The sequence below is a fragment of the Melanerpes formicivorus genome, unplaced genomic scaffold (genome assembly GCF_026170545.1).
Source record: "Melanerpes formicivorus ecotype bairdi unplaced genomic scaffold, bMelFor1.0.p_v2 SCAF_37, whole genome shotgun sequence".
NCBI classification, from domain to species: Eukaryota; Metazoa; Chordata; class Aves; order Piciformes; family Picidae; genus Melanerpes; species Melanerpes formicivorus.
Window position 1 is genome coordinate 3,629,625 of NW_027142389.1, and position 15,767 is coordinate 3,645,391.

The 15,767-nt window shown below is 49.6% G+C and overlaps 1 protein-coding gene across 2 annotated transcripts; it reads left to right on the forward strand.

Annotated features, from left to right (window-relative positions):
• Window positions 1–295: 295 nt before the first annotated feature.
• On the forward strand, window positions 296–14,794 carry LPAR4 (lysophosphatidic acid receptor 4). 2 transcript variants are annotated; one of them, XM_068157635.1, is made up of 2 exons: window positions 296–667; window positions 13,113–14,794. In XM_068157635.1, exon 2 carries the CDS (start codon window positions 13,266–13,268, stop codon window positions 14,310–14,312), a length of 1,047 nt encoding a protein of 348 aa, XP_068013736.1. In that variant the 5' UTR covers window positions 296–667; window positions 13,113–13,265; the 3' UTR covers window positions 14,313–14,794. The 2 variants fall into 2 exon arrangements, with proteins under 2 accessions (XP_068013736.1, XP_068013737.1); XM_068157636.1 differs by lacking the exon at window positions 296–667 and adding an exon at window positions 1,295–1,697.
• Window positions 14,795–15,767: the final 973 nt, after the last annotated feature.

Here is a 15,767-nt window from a genome sequence, read left to right on the forward strand (position 1 = left end):
ATCCTGAGCCTTCTGCCGGCCCCCATACTCACCCCCACCCTTATGCAGAGTGACTTTAGCCATCCCTTCACAGTTTACCCAGACTGTCTGTCACCTTCACCAGCTGAAAAATGGCAAAGGGACCTTTGACCGCGAGGAGCAGGAAACATCTGCACCCTCACCGTTTTCAACCCAAATCCACGCTCGCGTTCTGATGTGTTTTATTAAGCCGCCAGCCCTCGGAGGCTGAGGTTTTGCAGCCTGGAGTTAGCTGTTACATGAGATACTCAGGAAGTTATTTGCATGGACTGGATAAAAGCCTGTGGCAGCTGGGCGTGCTGCAGCAGCGAGTCGGAGCCCGCTGGATCGGCCACCAGCCCAAGGAATATCATTAGTTCCAGCTTCACAATGAGTTGTTTACTGGCCTTGGCTGCCTGTGGGAACGGCCAAGAAGAGCGGAGGAAAAGGAGAGACAAACACAATGCGAGCGAGAGGCGTTAGGTGGGAGGCTGGGCTTTAACAGCAGACTCAGGATTTCAAACCTATGGAACTGGAGAGGGCTGAAAAAGGAGTAAAAGGGCACCGGCTGCTCCACAGCGTACACGGGCTGAGGCAAACAAGCCATCTGCTGCATGACTCCCGCTGCCAGAAGATCCCCGTCCCTAGCCCAAGGGCTGATGTTTTAAAGGTAAGAGATAAAACATAACAAGCTTTTAGCGGCTCTGCTGGCAGCCGAGGGGGGACTGCGAGGCGGCAGCGGCAGCCCTCGGGGTGAGCTGCACAGACGGAGCGGCCACTTCTCCGGAGTGTTTGCAATTATGTCCCTGGACCTTTGAAAGCCTCCAGGTTTTCCAGCAGGAGCCCAGGGCTTTCAGAGCAAAGCGCTGGGGGACACGAGTCCAGACAGCTCTAGTCAGCTCCTCCAAGCAGATTTGAAAGACAAACCTCGACCTAACGCGAGTCGCGTTTCTAGATCTGCTTAGAAAGACATTTTACTTTGCTGGCCAGTTTTGCTTTGCAGCCTCCTAGTCTTTACCCAGTGCTTTCCTGATTCCCAGCTCCCTCCACTCCTCCTCACTTTTTAATTGGAAGGAAACCCAAATCCAGCCGCGCAAAGGAAAATCCACGATGAAACCAGCTTTCCGCCTGCTCATTACCATCGCCGGCATGGAGGCTCTGGCAGGCCGTGTCCGCCAGCTAATTGCTCAGGAAATCCGCGTTCCCTATTGTCGGGCTGTCCTTAAGCTGCTAATTCTGAACGGGGAGCTGCTGGCTGGGCTGGGCAGTGCTCTGGGAGGGAACACAGCTCTGGAAGGGATCGCAGCCCCGGCTGAGACCCGGGCGCGGGGCGGGCTCAAGCGCTAATAATACAGCCCTGGCCCAATGGAAAGCGGTTCCCGTCGAGACCCCCAAGAGCTCCCCCAGCCCACAGACCCTGCCCAGACATTGGGCCCATTCTTGCGTCCCGTTTCCCAAGACACGATGGCTGCAGCGCCGAGCAGTTTTGTTTCCTCTCGGAACAAAGGAAGGCAGCTCGCTAGCAGTTGCTTTCGGCTGTAAAGATGAAGGGGTAACCGCCTAGGAAGCCGAGCGGGAGGCTCCGAAGTGCGGGACTCGGGCGGCTGCAAGACAAAAAGGCCAAATGGGGGCTGTCAGGGGGCACTCGGGCTGCGACCGCCGAGCCGCGGGCATGAGCCAGCCCCGGCCGCTCCGCCGTGGTAAGTTGCGATTTCCTCCCCTTTCTAAGTCAGCAGAGAGGCCTCCGGATTTCATCTGGGCTCTGCACGAAGCAGTGTGGGGTTTTCCGATGGCTCAGACAACAAATCTGCGGGAGGAAAGGCGGCCGGGGCTGGGCTCGGCTTGTACGTTTCAATGGAGATTAGCAGTGTTTTTTCTAGCGGGGCAGCTCTCCTTCCTCTCGCCGGAGCCGTGCGATGGCTGGGATGGGAGAGGGGAATGTTTCTGTTTAAAGAGAGAAAGATGAGCGCCAGGGTTTTGGAAAGGAATCGCTGTGTGAGCTGCTCCTCCACACTGTTGCTGTGGAAATCGTTCTGCTTCACATCGTAATCCTCATTGTGTCACCGCAGCTGACAAGTTAAGGACTTTTGTGTCTGTTGCTGGCTTCAGATGTGTGCAAAGCAGCCCCTGAGTAGCTTTGGGGTTAATTTTGGTGTGTTTGAAACCGGTATCCTAAAGACACTTAAGCATAAGCTTGAGAGAGCGTTGTATATAAATGTGACACAAACTTAGCCTCTCAGCTTACAATGGGACATGCTTTCAGCTTCGTGTAAGACGAGATCTGGTTCCACAAACAGTGTTAAAAATTGGCAGTTAAGTTGTCTCTTTTACACTGCGAAACTTAACCCTTTTATTTATCACCTTGGCTCTCACTCGCGGCTAAAATCGACTCCTTTTAAGCCCAGGGGCAAAACTCCCTGAGAGAGAGAGCAAAAACCAAACCAAGCACAGCTCTGAGGAGGTAGGAAAACTGGCCTCAGCAGTAAAATGAATGATGAACAACGTTCTTAATCTAGAGGGGCAGCTGCTTGGAAGAAATAGGATTTTCCACAATGCAAGCCCACCGCAGGAGAATTTGCAAGAGAAGTTTGGGGTTTTTTAATGACACTCCCTACCCTCTGCCTGAGAGGAGACAATTGTGTGGCTTTGTATTGTTCCCCATATGGGCAGGACAGTAAAACTCAGAGGATGGTAAGTGCAAAGTTCACAGGTCAGTGATAAGGATATTCCTCCCTCACAGCACTTTTGCATCTTCTTTCCCTAACCAGCATTCTGAAATGGGCAGGCAAACCATGCTTGGTACTTTAGAGGGTTCAAAGCCTCTGGCTTTTAAGAGAAAGTCCTGAAAAAGATGGGAAGGAGGAAGAGTGGGGAAGGCTAAGCATACATTTCACTTTAATCCTTTGAGATTGAAAATGAGACTCCTCCTCAGCTGGGGTTAGGTCAGTTATCAGCATCAGTCTCTTCCAGATTCTGGAGGTAGGAGCTGAGCTCTGCACAGACAGACAAGCAGAACACAGCAACTTGCTCACTTTGGGTCAGAGTAACAAGACAAAAATTGTGACACTGTGCAGTTTAAACTTTTCTCTGATGCCTGAGCCCTGCAGCTTGTGCCAGGGAGAGGATATGCACCCGGCTGTAAGATGCTTGCCCTCCGCTCCAGCCTGGCACCCCATGGCTGCAGCACAAGAGCAGGAAGGAATTCAGGTGATTTTGCTCAAACTTAGGGACAGATCCTGGGGAAAGGGTGGAGTGTAGGAGAGTGTGTTACATCTGGAGCAGAGAGTGAGAGAAGATTGCCCCTGGGGAGAGCAGAACAAAGCCAGACAATGTGGGACTTGGTTATCATGCCACAGCACTTACAGCATGGCCACTCGCAGCCGTATGTATTTGTGCCAGCGTCTGTGATGCATCTGTGCAGGCTGCAGCTCACTCTGCTTAAAGCATATTTGAGTACCAGGGCTCTGTTTGCTGGTCTGAGTGGTGCTGGCTGCCACAGATGATGTGATGGTCCTAGTCTGATGGCTCAGTGCTCCAGGATCACAAATAAGACACCAGTGAGCTGAGCTGGGGCAGGATGGCTCCTGGAGCACAGCTCCAGCCTCAGTAAGTCTTTCCAGGTCAAGTGTGTGTGCAGAGACTCACTCTGCTGCTTCACACCTTGCTCCTCCTCTCTAAATAAGGATCCAGTTCAGTCTTGGGGAAGGGGAGCAACCACCTTTCACAAAAAGCAAATTCTCTCCTCAAAAATAGGAACTCTTTATCCATGAGAGCAGGCAGTGGCTCTGCAAGGCTTCCTCTAATGCACCATCTTCTCAATTCAGTCCCAGAAAAAGGGGTAAAGATCCACACTGCTTTGGAGCCAAGCTAGCCTCAGCTGACCCCAGCTGCAAGGAAAGTTCTCTGAATCATTTGTAACAGTTTGGTTTGGTTTTGCAGAAAAAGGAAAGTCTCTTTCTCTTGGCAAGTGAAACTGAGGGACATTCATCAGGCCCTAAGCCCCGAGACAAAGGTGCACGTTAGCAAGAGAGCAGCTTGCTTGCTCTGTGCATAACATGATGTCATCATACTTTGAGTACCTATTATGCCTGTAAACAGACAGCCATGACAGAAACCTTTCTTTTCATCTCATCACATTCCCATTGTAGTTTCTTGAATCTGCAGCTAAGGCATCTTCTTCTCCAGCACCCAGAGGCTTTTAGGTGGTGAATAGGAACTGCCACGTTTAGCAGTAAAAGCAGCATCCCTCACACAGTGTCCCAGTGTCATGCCCCTGCTCTCAGTATTAGGGATCTAATGTCTAAGAGACTTCACTCACTGGCTACAATTTGATGTTTTGGCATTGGGGAGTGATTTCTTACTTGTTTTAAGGCATCACTGCAAATGTATCCTCTGTAGTTGCTACTGAAAACCAGCACAGGCTCCTGCTGTGCATCCTCATGCCTCCTTTCATCATACACCACAGAATGTTTGCCAGAAGCTTTATGGTTTTTCCCTAGAGGGGAGGTGATGGAGGTGGCATGAAAATCCCAGTCATGCCTCCAAACTTCTTGCTGAGATAGGTGCACCAAGGTGAAGCAGGAACCCAGCAGCTCCAGGAAGGGACCATCCATCTTCAGCACTCAAACTGCATGAGCCTAAGACTGACAATACCCACCCCCTCCCTGCTGTTGTCAGAAGACAGCCCTCAAACCTTCACCCCACCCTGAAAACAAAGGCAATTGGAGTGAAGAAAGTTCTATTCTGTCAGCTTCCTCCAGTAAGTAAATGCAGGGCACAGATCCTTCAAGGCCCCGAGCACCACTGGAGGACCATGCTCAACACCCACAGGGAAACCTGATGCACATCCCTGAGCCCAACCGAGCTTGCAAAAGCTGAAATGGGTGTTTGTGCTGTGGTGCTGGGTGGCTGGCAGCTTGTTGGTGCTGATGTATGCAAGGGGAAAAGAAAAAGCTTACATGTTTTGGATAAACAGAGGTGAAAGTTCAGCTCTGCTTCAGCAGAGGAACAAGCCCAGAGGTGATGCTCGAGTGAAAGGAGGATTCATGCAGCAGCAGGCACCTCGTGCAAAGGCAACAAGGAGCCAAAAAGCCAAGCAATCACCAAGGAACCACTGGAAATGGTGTCACAGCAAGAAAAGAAAGGCAGCTTTCTGGGCAGAATGCTGACTGGAGAGAGCTTTGGAACTGTAAGCAAATAAATTGAGTCCTGTTGTTGGGTTCCCTGTTGGGTCAGGGAAACAGGAGGCTCTTCTTTTCTATTTATTTATTTATTTCCTTAGCCATGCTTTGTAAATAAGCAGGGTTACATCAAAGCCAGAGCCACCTCCATCACCAGCTGCTCCTCCTGAGTCAAAACCACCTGGTCAAACAGTGTCACTCAGCTTTTTGTCAAGCTTATTCCCCTTGCACCCAAATCTTCTCCACTGAATCTAGGAACTATAAAGTGATCTACCCTTAGAGTGAGAGACCTGAGGTCAATCCAGCATTCCTATAGCCCTCCATCATCACACTGAGGTGCCTTTGCAAGCAAAAAAAGTGTCCCTGAGTGAAAGAGTAAAATGAAGCAAACTTTGCTGGGAAGTTCACAGTGAATGCTGTCATTTCTGGGCTGTGGAGCAGCCCCTCTGAAAGCAGCAGTGGGTAGGGAAGGCCGAAGCACATCAAGGGTTAAAGGGATGATGTAAATGGAGAGAGACATTCCCAGTGAAAACAAAAAGAGAGTCATGCCCTGAGGATCAGTGTCTGAATCTGGGGTAAGTCGGTTCACTATTCTCTTCAGAAGGAAACATTTTAATTAGCTCAACACAAAACAGATACAGCACTGAGGAGTCACCATGAGCAGGAAATGCTTTGTAAGTCTCAGAGGACAGTGAGGAGACAACGGCAATGCTGACCAATTGAAAAGGGGGAAAAAAAAGAGCAAAAAAGGATAACAATGCCTTTAGGATTAGGTCCCATAGGCTTCAGTTCCCACCTCCCCACTCCATCTTGGAGAATGATTAAAGTCGGGCTCTGCTGAAATTCTAAAGGTTTATTCCTTTTAGGCATGATTGCCTAAATTCGTGCACTGAGACCCAAGCAGCAGAAGGCAGCTGCTGAACTTGGAGGGTCTGCAAGGGTTCTCGGACAATCAATCAAAGCCACCTCGTGTAGGAGCAGCAGAGGAGCAGCTGGCGCACTCCCACCTTCCCCCAGCAAGTTCCCAGGATCACTCCTGATGGCTGAGTGAGGGGAAATGTCTCATGAGCTCCCCTGTTTTGTTTTGCTCCTCTCAAAGAGGAGCTGAGAAGCAGACAGCGAAACCTGAGCGAAAGGATCAGGAGTGACTCCGGACTTCACCTCCCCACCAGGTGGGGTGGACCTCACTACAGCACCGCGAGCAGTGGGAAACCAAAATGCCGAGGGTCTGGAGGACCGCTGCACAAGAAGTGTCAAAGCCATGAATAAGAAGAGCCTTCCTGCCTTGTCTTCTATGCTAATCAGCAGAGGTGGTCTCCCCCTTTTGCCCCCAACACCAGCCGGGCATTCACTCTGATAAAACCCGGGGAAGAATGGCTCTTTGAAGCCACAGAAACCTTTGCCTGGACTTCAAAGTCAGTCACACTTCTGGCTACTCGTTGGGGTTTTCCCCTCTCTTTTCTTTTCCCTACTGTTCTCAAATACATCACTTAGGATTAGTAAATGAAAGAGATTAAAGCACTTCTGCTCGGCCATGGCTTCATATAGTCAACAGGGCTTTGTTTACAGGCAGCTGCTTCATTTCCCACTGTCTAATCCCACCCTCTCTCCTGCTCCTACCACACCACGGAAGAAACACAGGAGAATCACAGAACCCCAGCGTGATGAGGGCTGGAAGGCACCTCTGGGGATCATCCAATCCACCCCCCCTGCTAAAGCAGGGGAACCTACAGCTGGTTGCCCAGGATCACAATGCCCAGGTAGCTTTGAGGTCTCTCCAGAGAGGGAGACTCCACAGCCTCTCTGGGCAGTCTGCTCCAGGACCCTGGCACCCTCGCAGGAAGGAGGTTTTTCCTTCTGTTCAGATGGAACCTCCTGATTTCAGTTTATGCCCATTGCCCTGCTACTGGGCACCACTGAAAAGATCCTGGCCCTATCCCCTTGACCCCTGCTCCCTTTAGCTGTTGATGAGCACCGGAAAGATCCCCACCCAGGCTGTTCTTCTCCAGGCTAAACATCCCCAAATCTCTCAGCCTTTCCTCCTCAGAGAGATGCTCCAGGCCCCTCAGCATCTTTGCAGCCTGTCAGGATCTTTCTGGATGGCCTCCCTTCTCTCAAATGAGAATTGAACAAGTGAGAATTGGCAGAAAGATTTACAGAGAGTGTTTCTTATTGATCTGTTAAATAGCCTTAAATGTAAATACACTTATCTATCAAGAACATGGATTCAAACAGTTGCAGTCATTCTGTACCTGCCTATAGTGTTTAGCCTAGAAGAATCCAAGTCCTATAGCCTCATGTAGAAAGATCTATGCAAAATTCTTCCCCAGACAACTCCCCCTCCCCCAGTCTTTTTTGAACCTTCTACATAATTCAAGTGGAATGAAGGAGGAAAATATACCCCAAGAAACGATGAAGTTTGTGGTTGTAAAGCCATAGCCTCGTGCTCAGTGCTGGGAGTGAGCTATACAATGGTTGCAACAACTGGGTGAGAAACAGGGAAGCAAAAGCTCTCCAATGAATGAAGTTCTTGTCAAGAGAAGGCATAAAGCAGGAGCTGTGCCCAAGGAAAAAAGCTTAATTTCCAAGGTCAGGATCAGAGCTCATCAAAACACAACTGCCAGGTGCTACCACAACCTAGAGACACTGCTGGACAAAACCCAGGTAACCACAGCATCCCCACCTCGTGGTTCATCAGGTTTTGGACTCAGGGCCTTCAAAACCTTTGTCTTACAAGAGCAAGAGGTGACCTGAATACACAGAGTGCTAATTCAGAAAGAGATCCTTCAGATTTGAAAGCTTTTCACGTTACTATCAGATCTTACAAGAAAAGGCTGAGCAGGATGGAATCACTTCAGTGAAGGCAGACAGGATGTCCTACATATTCAGACTGATAAAGCTACATCCCTCTTACAACTCACATGAGAAACAACCTGAGGATGCAAAAATGCCTGTCCCAAACGTCACCCTTTTTTCTGACCTCAGTTTGATGGACTTGTGGAGGATGGGGTGGGTGTGAGGCAGAAAGAAAGGACTTCACAGAATTACAGAATCAGATTTGAAAGTCTGCCTTTTACACAGAATCCCAGCATGGTGCAGGTTGGAAGGGACCAGCCCAGCCCCTCTGCTAAAGCAGGGGCACCCACAGCAGGCTGCCCAGGATCACAATGTCCAGGTGGGTTTGGAATCTCTCCAGAGAAGACTACTCCACAACTTCTCTGGGCAGCCTGGGCCAGGGCTCTGGCACCCTCACAGGAAAGAAGTTGTTCCTCATGTTACCTATGGAATCTCCTGGGTTCCAGTTTGTGCCCATTATCACTTATCACATCACTGAGTATGACTGAAAAAAGCCTGGTCCCATCCTCTTGCCCCCTCCTCAGCATGGAGAGAACTCCTCCCTCAGTCTGCTCTTCTCCAGGCTAAACCAACACACAACAAAGCATTGGTAGGGATTTTTTTCCCCCCTCATAGCCAAGCAATAGCAGTGGTGAAGGTGGTGTGCACAAAGAGCATCCTACTGCTTTAATCCTTAGTGGAAAGGAAGGAAAGTGACTTTTACCTTCAGAAAACTCAAAGCTGTAAACTCACTCTGCAGAGTTTAGAGGATGTGGCTGAGTTTCAAAGCGACATGTCAGCTTGTTTAAACACCTCAGTGTTGGAAGGTAAACAACTTGAGCCTGTGTTTGAAAAGCTATGACTTCATTAGACAATTGCTGGCAGGCAATTCCCATTCATCCCTGCACAAAAAAAAAGTATTGGGATTTTACCACGTGGTTGTCTGCTGCAGAGCAAGGGAGGTGGGGGGAAAGAACGAAGTGATGCAGCACCTTTTCTCCTGTGCAACAAGGATCTGGGTCAGGCTGCTGGCAGTAGTCAAGGTAAGCAGTTCAAAGCTGCTGTGTCAGGCTGTGTTTTGAGGTGCAGCCAAAACCCTGTGCACAGCCTGGAGGGTGGGGTTTGCATCCACCTCTGAGGGACATGGCTCTGTAAGGTTTTGAAGGACACCTAATCCCTCTCAGAGGTTGGCTCCAGACATGAAACCTGGAGAGGGAGAGTCTGGCACACCTATTATTTACACTCTGCAGAAGGATCTGCTTGTGGAGGTTATATTTCAGTATGAACAGAACTTGCTGCTGATGGAGGTAACATGCAGCCTGCTTTACTGAAAGGCAGCTCCCAGCCAAGAAATGAATACATTAGGCTGAGGGCTAAGCCAGCAGGCACAGCTACTCCTGTTAAAGCTCATGTGTGCTTTTGAATCCAGCTAAGCTCTTGTTTAAAGGCATTTCAACTTGTAGGTTATTTAGATTACCAGGCATCCAGAGTGCACCTTTGAGATTTCACTACTAACATCTTGACAAGTTCAAATGCTTGGTATCCTTCTGAGGCCCTTTCACAACAAAGTTCATTTAGCCATCCATTCAGTTGGGGGAACCCTGGGGTGAGTGCAAAACACAAAGGGGTGCAAGGGATGTTTTGCTCTGCCCACCTGTCCCCAAAGCCCTGTGCAGCTTGCATAATGAGCTCCCACTCACATGTGCTGTGGAGCAAGCCCCAGCAGTGGATCAGCCTCCTCTGTCATTGCCACATAATCAACAGTGATCAGATAGGAGCACACCTATTGCTGCTCTGAACATTTGCTAATGAAGGATATCATCACAGATGTAGGATTAAAAAGACTAAAATGAAAGATAAGGTTCAACAGGCCAAGTGCAAGGTCCTGCACCTGGATCAGGGCAATCCCCTGTAATCAATCCAGGCTAGGGGATGGAGTATGGAGAGAGGTAGGAGAAGGACTTGGGGTGATGGGTGAAAAGCTGGACATGGGTTGTTAACGTGCTCATGTTTGAAAGAGACCTCTAAGATCAAGTCCAACCACTAACCCAGCACTGCCAGATCACCACCAAAGCATGTCCCTCAGCACCACATCTACATGGCTTTGAAATCACTTCATGGACAGTGACTGCATCACCTCCCTGGGCAGCCTGTTCCAGATCTAGACAACCCTTTTGGAAGAAGTTGCTCCTTGTGTCCAACCTAAACCTCCTCTGGTGAAACTTAAGGCTGTTTCCTCTTGCCCTATTGCTTGTGGGAAGAGACTGACCCCCATCTCAGTCCAACCTCCTTTCAGGCAGCTGTAGAGTGAGATCTCCTGAACCTCCTTTTCTCCAGGCCAAATACCTCCAGTTCCTTCAGCCAATCCTCACAGGACTTGTGCTCTAGACCCTTCACCAGCTTTGTTGCCCATCTCTGGACCCACTCCAGTACCCTCAACATCCTTCTTGTAGTAAGAGCAAGGTGCAAAGGTGAGGTACCATCTGCTCTCTGGGTTTTTGTAAAGCCTGCTGGTGTCCAGGCTCTCCCAGGTGAGGGCAGGACTTGTACCTTCTCTCTGGCAATGCTGTGACCATTACACCACTCTCAACGCTTGATGTTTTACTGCTTGACTTTCCTGACAGCCTGTGTGCAAGACAGCTGTCAGTGTGAGCTTTCCCAAAAGGAAAACACGTGGGAAACATTTGATTTTGATCAGTTTGCATCCCAAATGGTCTTGGTTCCATGCTTTCTTAACCCACTTTGTTTGTACGTTGCCATTTCAACCTTTAACCTCAATTACAAGGCTGTTGTGGAAACCACGTTGTCAGAGGATCGCTTTCTGGAAGGGATCCTGCTCCTCACGAGGGTTTCACCTCTCTAAATTACTCCACAGTTGTAGCTGCTAAGTCTTAGATTACTAACAGATTACAAACTGTGTGTCATTTTCACTGGTTTGCTGTGGTTTACAAGGCAAAGGTTTTCCCCCTTGGTTACAGAACTTTGCTCCACGTTTCCAAGATGCAACCACTGCAGGTTGCGACTCAAACTCTCCTCGCTCCAGTGAGGGAGACTTTCCAGCTCCCTGTTCTCACAGTCATTGAAAATAGCACTTGGAATAGCACTGGGAGCATCAAGACAGTTCAGAAAGCACTTACCTCAACTCTGCACTTCTCTGAAGCTTGCTGCTTTGGGCCAAAGGCTTAGAGGAAGGTGGTTTAGGAGATTTCCCAGATTCCAGGGGTCTGATCCTTTGCAAAGACAAGAAATGAAATGGAGGTGTCAGTACAGCTTGGGGGAGAGGCCTTTCTTTAAAGCATTTTAGATTTGCTAAAATAAGTTTAAAAAAGGCCTTTTCAAAGTAATATCTTCCCCCTTCCCCCCCCCCCCCCCCCGAAATGTTAGGAGGAAAAGCTGCAGCGTTTTTCCAGAGGTGGGAAGAGTAAGTTTGGAAAGCAGCTTTGAAAAAAACATTGCTGAAATACCACATTCTTGGTCTCCCTTTGAAAAGGAGGTGTGGGGATGCACCTATCTCCAAGCAGAGAAGTAGGGAAAGCCCAAGTTAGAACAGGCACTTAAATGTCACCCACTCCCTACTGCAGTCAGCAAGGACATCTTCATCCAGAGGACGTTGCTCAGAGCCCCACACGAGCACCTCTCTAGGCAGCCTGGGGCAAGGTGTCACCACCCTCAGAGAAAAACATTTCTTCCTTCTGTCTAGTCTGAATCTTCCCTCTTTCAGTTTCAAACCATCACCCCTTGTGCTGTCACAACTGGCCCTGCTACAGTCTGTCCCCAGCTTGCTTTCAGGTCCCTTTACATAACAAAGGGTCACAATAATGCCTTCCGCAGGCTGAACAACCCGGACTCTCTCAGCCTGTCCTCACAGCAGAGGGCTTCCAGCCTTTAGAGTATGGCTATGGCCTCTTCTAGACCCACTCCAACAGCTCCATGTCTCTGCTGTACTGAGGACTCCAGGGCTGAACCCAGCACTGCAGGTGAGGTCTCAGCAGAGTGGAGCAGAGGGTCAGAATCCCCTCCCTTGTCCTGCTGCCCAGGACATGGTTGGCTTCTGGGCTGTGAGTCCAGCTTTTCACCCACCAGCACCCCCAAGCCTTCTCTGCATGGCTGCCCTCCATCATTCCATCCCCCCAGCCTGTGGGTGACAGTGGGAACCACCCCCACTGAGCCGTAGAACCTTGCACTTGGCCTTGTTGAGCCTCATAACCTGCACACAGCCCTTGTGATCCAGCTCCTTCTGGATGGTTCCTGTCCCTCAGGTATGTCAACTGCAGCACTCAGCTTAGTGCCACCTGCAAACTTGCTGAGGGCTGCACTTAATCCTGTGAGATGAACATAGGTTTGGCATGTTTCACACTTTGTTAACACAGGCTTGGGGGGTTTTTAATACAGGTTTGAAGCTTCTTCTAGCTCTTCTGTAACAGAACAGGATGAAAACCAAGAGAACTTTCATCTCTGTGCAGTTAAAAGCCACCATTAAAACTTTCACCTTCTTTCTCCTCTCATTACAAGTCTCAGTGAATGTTTCTGGCTGATTCTATACCTTGGTAATGTTGTGGGTCCATGATTTAATTTCTTTCCAAACACACTGGGCCAATTCCATCTCACATTTTAGAGAGAACCCTTTCCAAGTGGAAAGTTGGAATTAGCCATGGACTCTCTTTCCTAATGAGAGGATGAGGGATGATGAGAGAAGGAAAGACTGAGTACAATAACTGCTGTGTTCAACTTTGAAAAACCCCCAATAATAGTGGAATTCATAAAAGGCTACCTTGAAAACTAATTGCTGGGTTTGTTTGCATATCCATTCATTTGGGAAGGGGGAAAAAAAAAGCCTCCTTCCTGTGAGGGTGCTGGAGCCCTGGAGCAGGCTGCCCAGAGAGGTTGTGGAGTCTCCTTCTCTGGAGAGATTCCAAACCCACCTGGACACTGTGATCCTGGGCGGCCTGCTGTGGGTGACCCTGGACTGGATGATCCCCAGAGGTCCTTCCCAAACCCTACCCTGCTGGGATTCTGCAAAGTGTCTGTGTTCTCCTGCACAGCCAGCTTGAGGAGACAGCAGGTGGCAGGACTGATGGCATCTGTTTCTCTCCCCTTTAGGATGAAAGGATTCAGGACAGAGAGGCGGTAGCGAGGTTTGGAGCCCCCTTCCTGGAATGCATTTCCTCGGGAAGAGAGGAGGTCGCTGCCTGAGTTTATGGATGTCACTGAAGTAGACTTTGAAGCCCTTTGGAAGCACATCCCAAACTTGGCATGGGAAACCACAGCAACAATCATACCTGCTTGACAGATGATTCCTTTAAGTACAACCTGTACGGAGCCGTGTACAGCGTGGTCTTCATCCTGGGTTTGATTACGAACTGTGCCTCCCTCTTCGTCTTCTGCTTCCGGATGAAGATGCGCAGCGAGACGGCCATCTTCATGACCAACCTGGCCGTCTCTGACCTGCTCTTCGTCTTCACCCTGCCCTTCAAGATCTTTTACAACTTCAACAGGCACTGGCCGTTCGGAGACAGCCTCTGCAAGATCTCCGGCACGGCTTTCCTCACCAACATCTACGGGAGCATGCTGTTCCTCACCTGCATCAGCGTCGACCGCTTCCTCGCCATCGTCTACCCCTTCCGCTCCCGCACCATCAGGACCAGGAGGAACTCCGCCATAGTCTGCGCCGGCGTTTGGATATTGGTGCTCAGCGGCGGCATTTCGGCCTCCTTGTTCTCCACGACCAACGTTTCCAACACCAGCACCACCTGCTTCGAAGGTTTCTCCAAGCGTATCTGGAAAACCTACCTGTCCAAGATCACCATATTTATTGAAGTGGTAGGCTTCATCATCCCTTTGCTGCTCAACCTGACCTGCTCTTCTCTGGTTCTCAGGACGCTCCGGAAACCCGCCACCTTGTCGCAGATTGGGACAAACAAAGAGAAGGTGCTGAAGATGATCATCGTGCACGTGGCCATCTTCGTCGTGTGCTTCGTGCCGTACAACTCCATCCTGTTCCTCTACGCCCTCGTGCGCTCCCAAGCGATAGCCAACTGCTCCTTGGAGAGGTTCGCCAGGACAATGTACCCCATCACCTTGTGCATCGCCACCATGAACTGCTGCTTTGACCCCTTCATCTACTACTTCACGTCAGAATCCTTCCAGAAGTCCTTCAACATCAAAACCCAGATCAAGATGGATTCTCTTTTCAAGACCGAGACCCCTCTGACAAAGACCGCGCTCCCGGCGCCGCAGGACGAGATCAGCGACCAGGCCATCACCAACGGAGGAGACCCGACCTCCGAGTCGCACTTCTAGGGAGATGTTTACACGTGGAGCTGTCCCCCCAGTAGCTTTCTGAGTAACACCATGTGTGGAAGAGCTGTTTCAGAGAATATGGCTTCATCTGTGGGGTTAATGAAGCTAGTGGGGGGGAATAACTAGACAGGTAGAGCAATCCTTACGCTGGGATAGACCCCACGGATGCAACAGGTGAACAGGAGATAAAACCCCTGCTGGGTCTCCCTTTGGAGACAGGTAACAGTGTGTGCACCACCTAAAGAAGCTGTTCTGTTCCCTCTTTGATCAGAAGATGCCAACATTTGGCAGTGTGTTTTTCCCCTCCCCCAGCAGCTGACTTGGGACCAGTTGGAAAATAGCAAATTCTAATTTCCTTAGAGATGCCTACCAACACTTCATGCCTTCTGAAGATGCCTCAGCATATGTTAACTCAGTAACTCCCCACACTATGATGTATGTTTGCTTAAAAAGGCATAATAAAAGCTTTTGGCTTTTCCTTATTCCACTGCAAGAGTTTGACTAGACGCAGGCGTGCTGCAGCGCCGGTGTGGAGAGGAAACAGCTGGTGTGAAAGCAGGCAAAAGGCTGCTGGGTGACAGAAAAAGCAGTGAGATAAAACAAGGAATGGATAATGCAGTTCTGAAAGGAGAAGTTCCCTTCTTGTCAGGTGAAGCTGTCTTTACCTCCAGGGCGAGGCAAAAAGCTCTGCTGCACCTGGGGCTTTCACATCCCAAGGGATTAGGTGTGACTGCTCCTGCTAAGGGCCAGAGTATGAGGTCAGCTGAAAGGAAGGGTCTGAAACCTTAGAGCTCTTGCAAGAGCAGAGCTCTGGTTGGGTCATGGTGGTTCTTAAGCCCTTCAGCTGCACTCCAAGTGCTGACCTTGAGCTGCTTACATTTCTGGTGCATGAGCAGATTGTTATGCCAAGCAACCCTACTAAGGAGTGTGTTTGGATACAGACATCCAATTAAGAGAAGATCTTGGAAGTGATTGCTTGCTGGGTTTTGCTCCACAGCCAACTAATTAGGTGGTCTCAGAGCTACTCCAAAATAGAATAAGTAAAACAAGTTGGCCACTCTCTTTTCTCAGTTGTGACAGCACTGTTTGCTTGTTTTTCAATTACTTTATTACAGATCCTGCCTTTTATAGATATAGAAAGATGTAATCATAGAACTGTTTCAGTTGGAAGAGACCTTTAAAATCTAGTCCAACCATTAGCTAACTCTACCAAGTCTGGTGCTGAGCCAGATTCCTCAGCTCTATCTCTCTGCATCCGGGGATGGGGATTCACCCACCACCCTGGGGAGCCTCTTCCAGTGTTTGGTAACCCATTCCACCAGGAAGTTTCTTCTAATATCCTCCCTTGGCACAACTTGAGGCCATTTCCTTTCATCCCATTGCTGGTAACTAGGGAGAAGAAATCAGCCCCCACCTTGCTACCACCTTCTTTCAGGTAGTTGTAGAAAGCAAGAA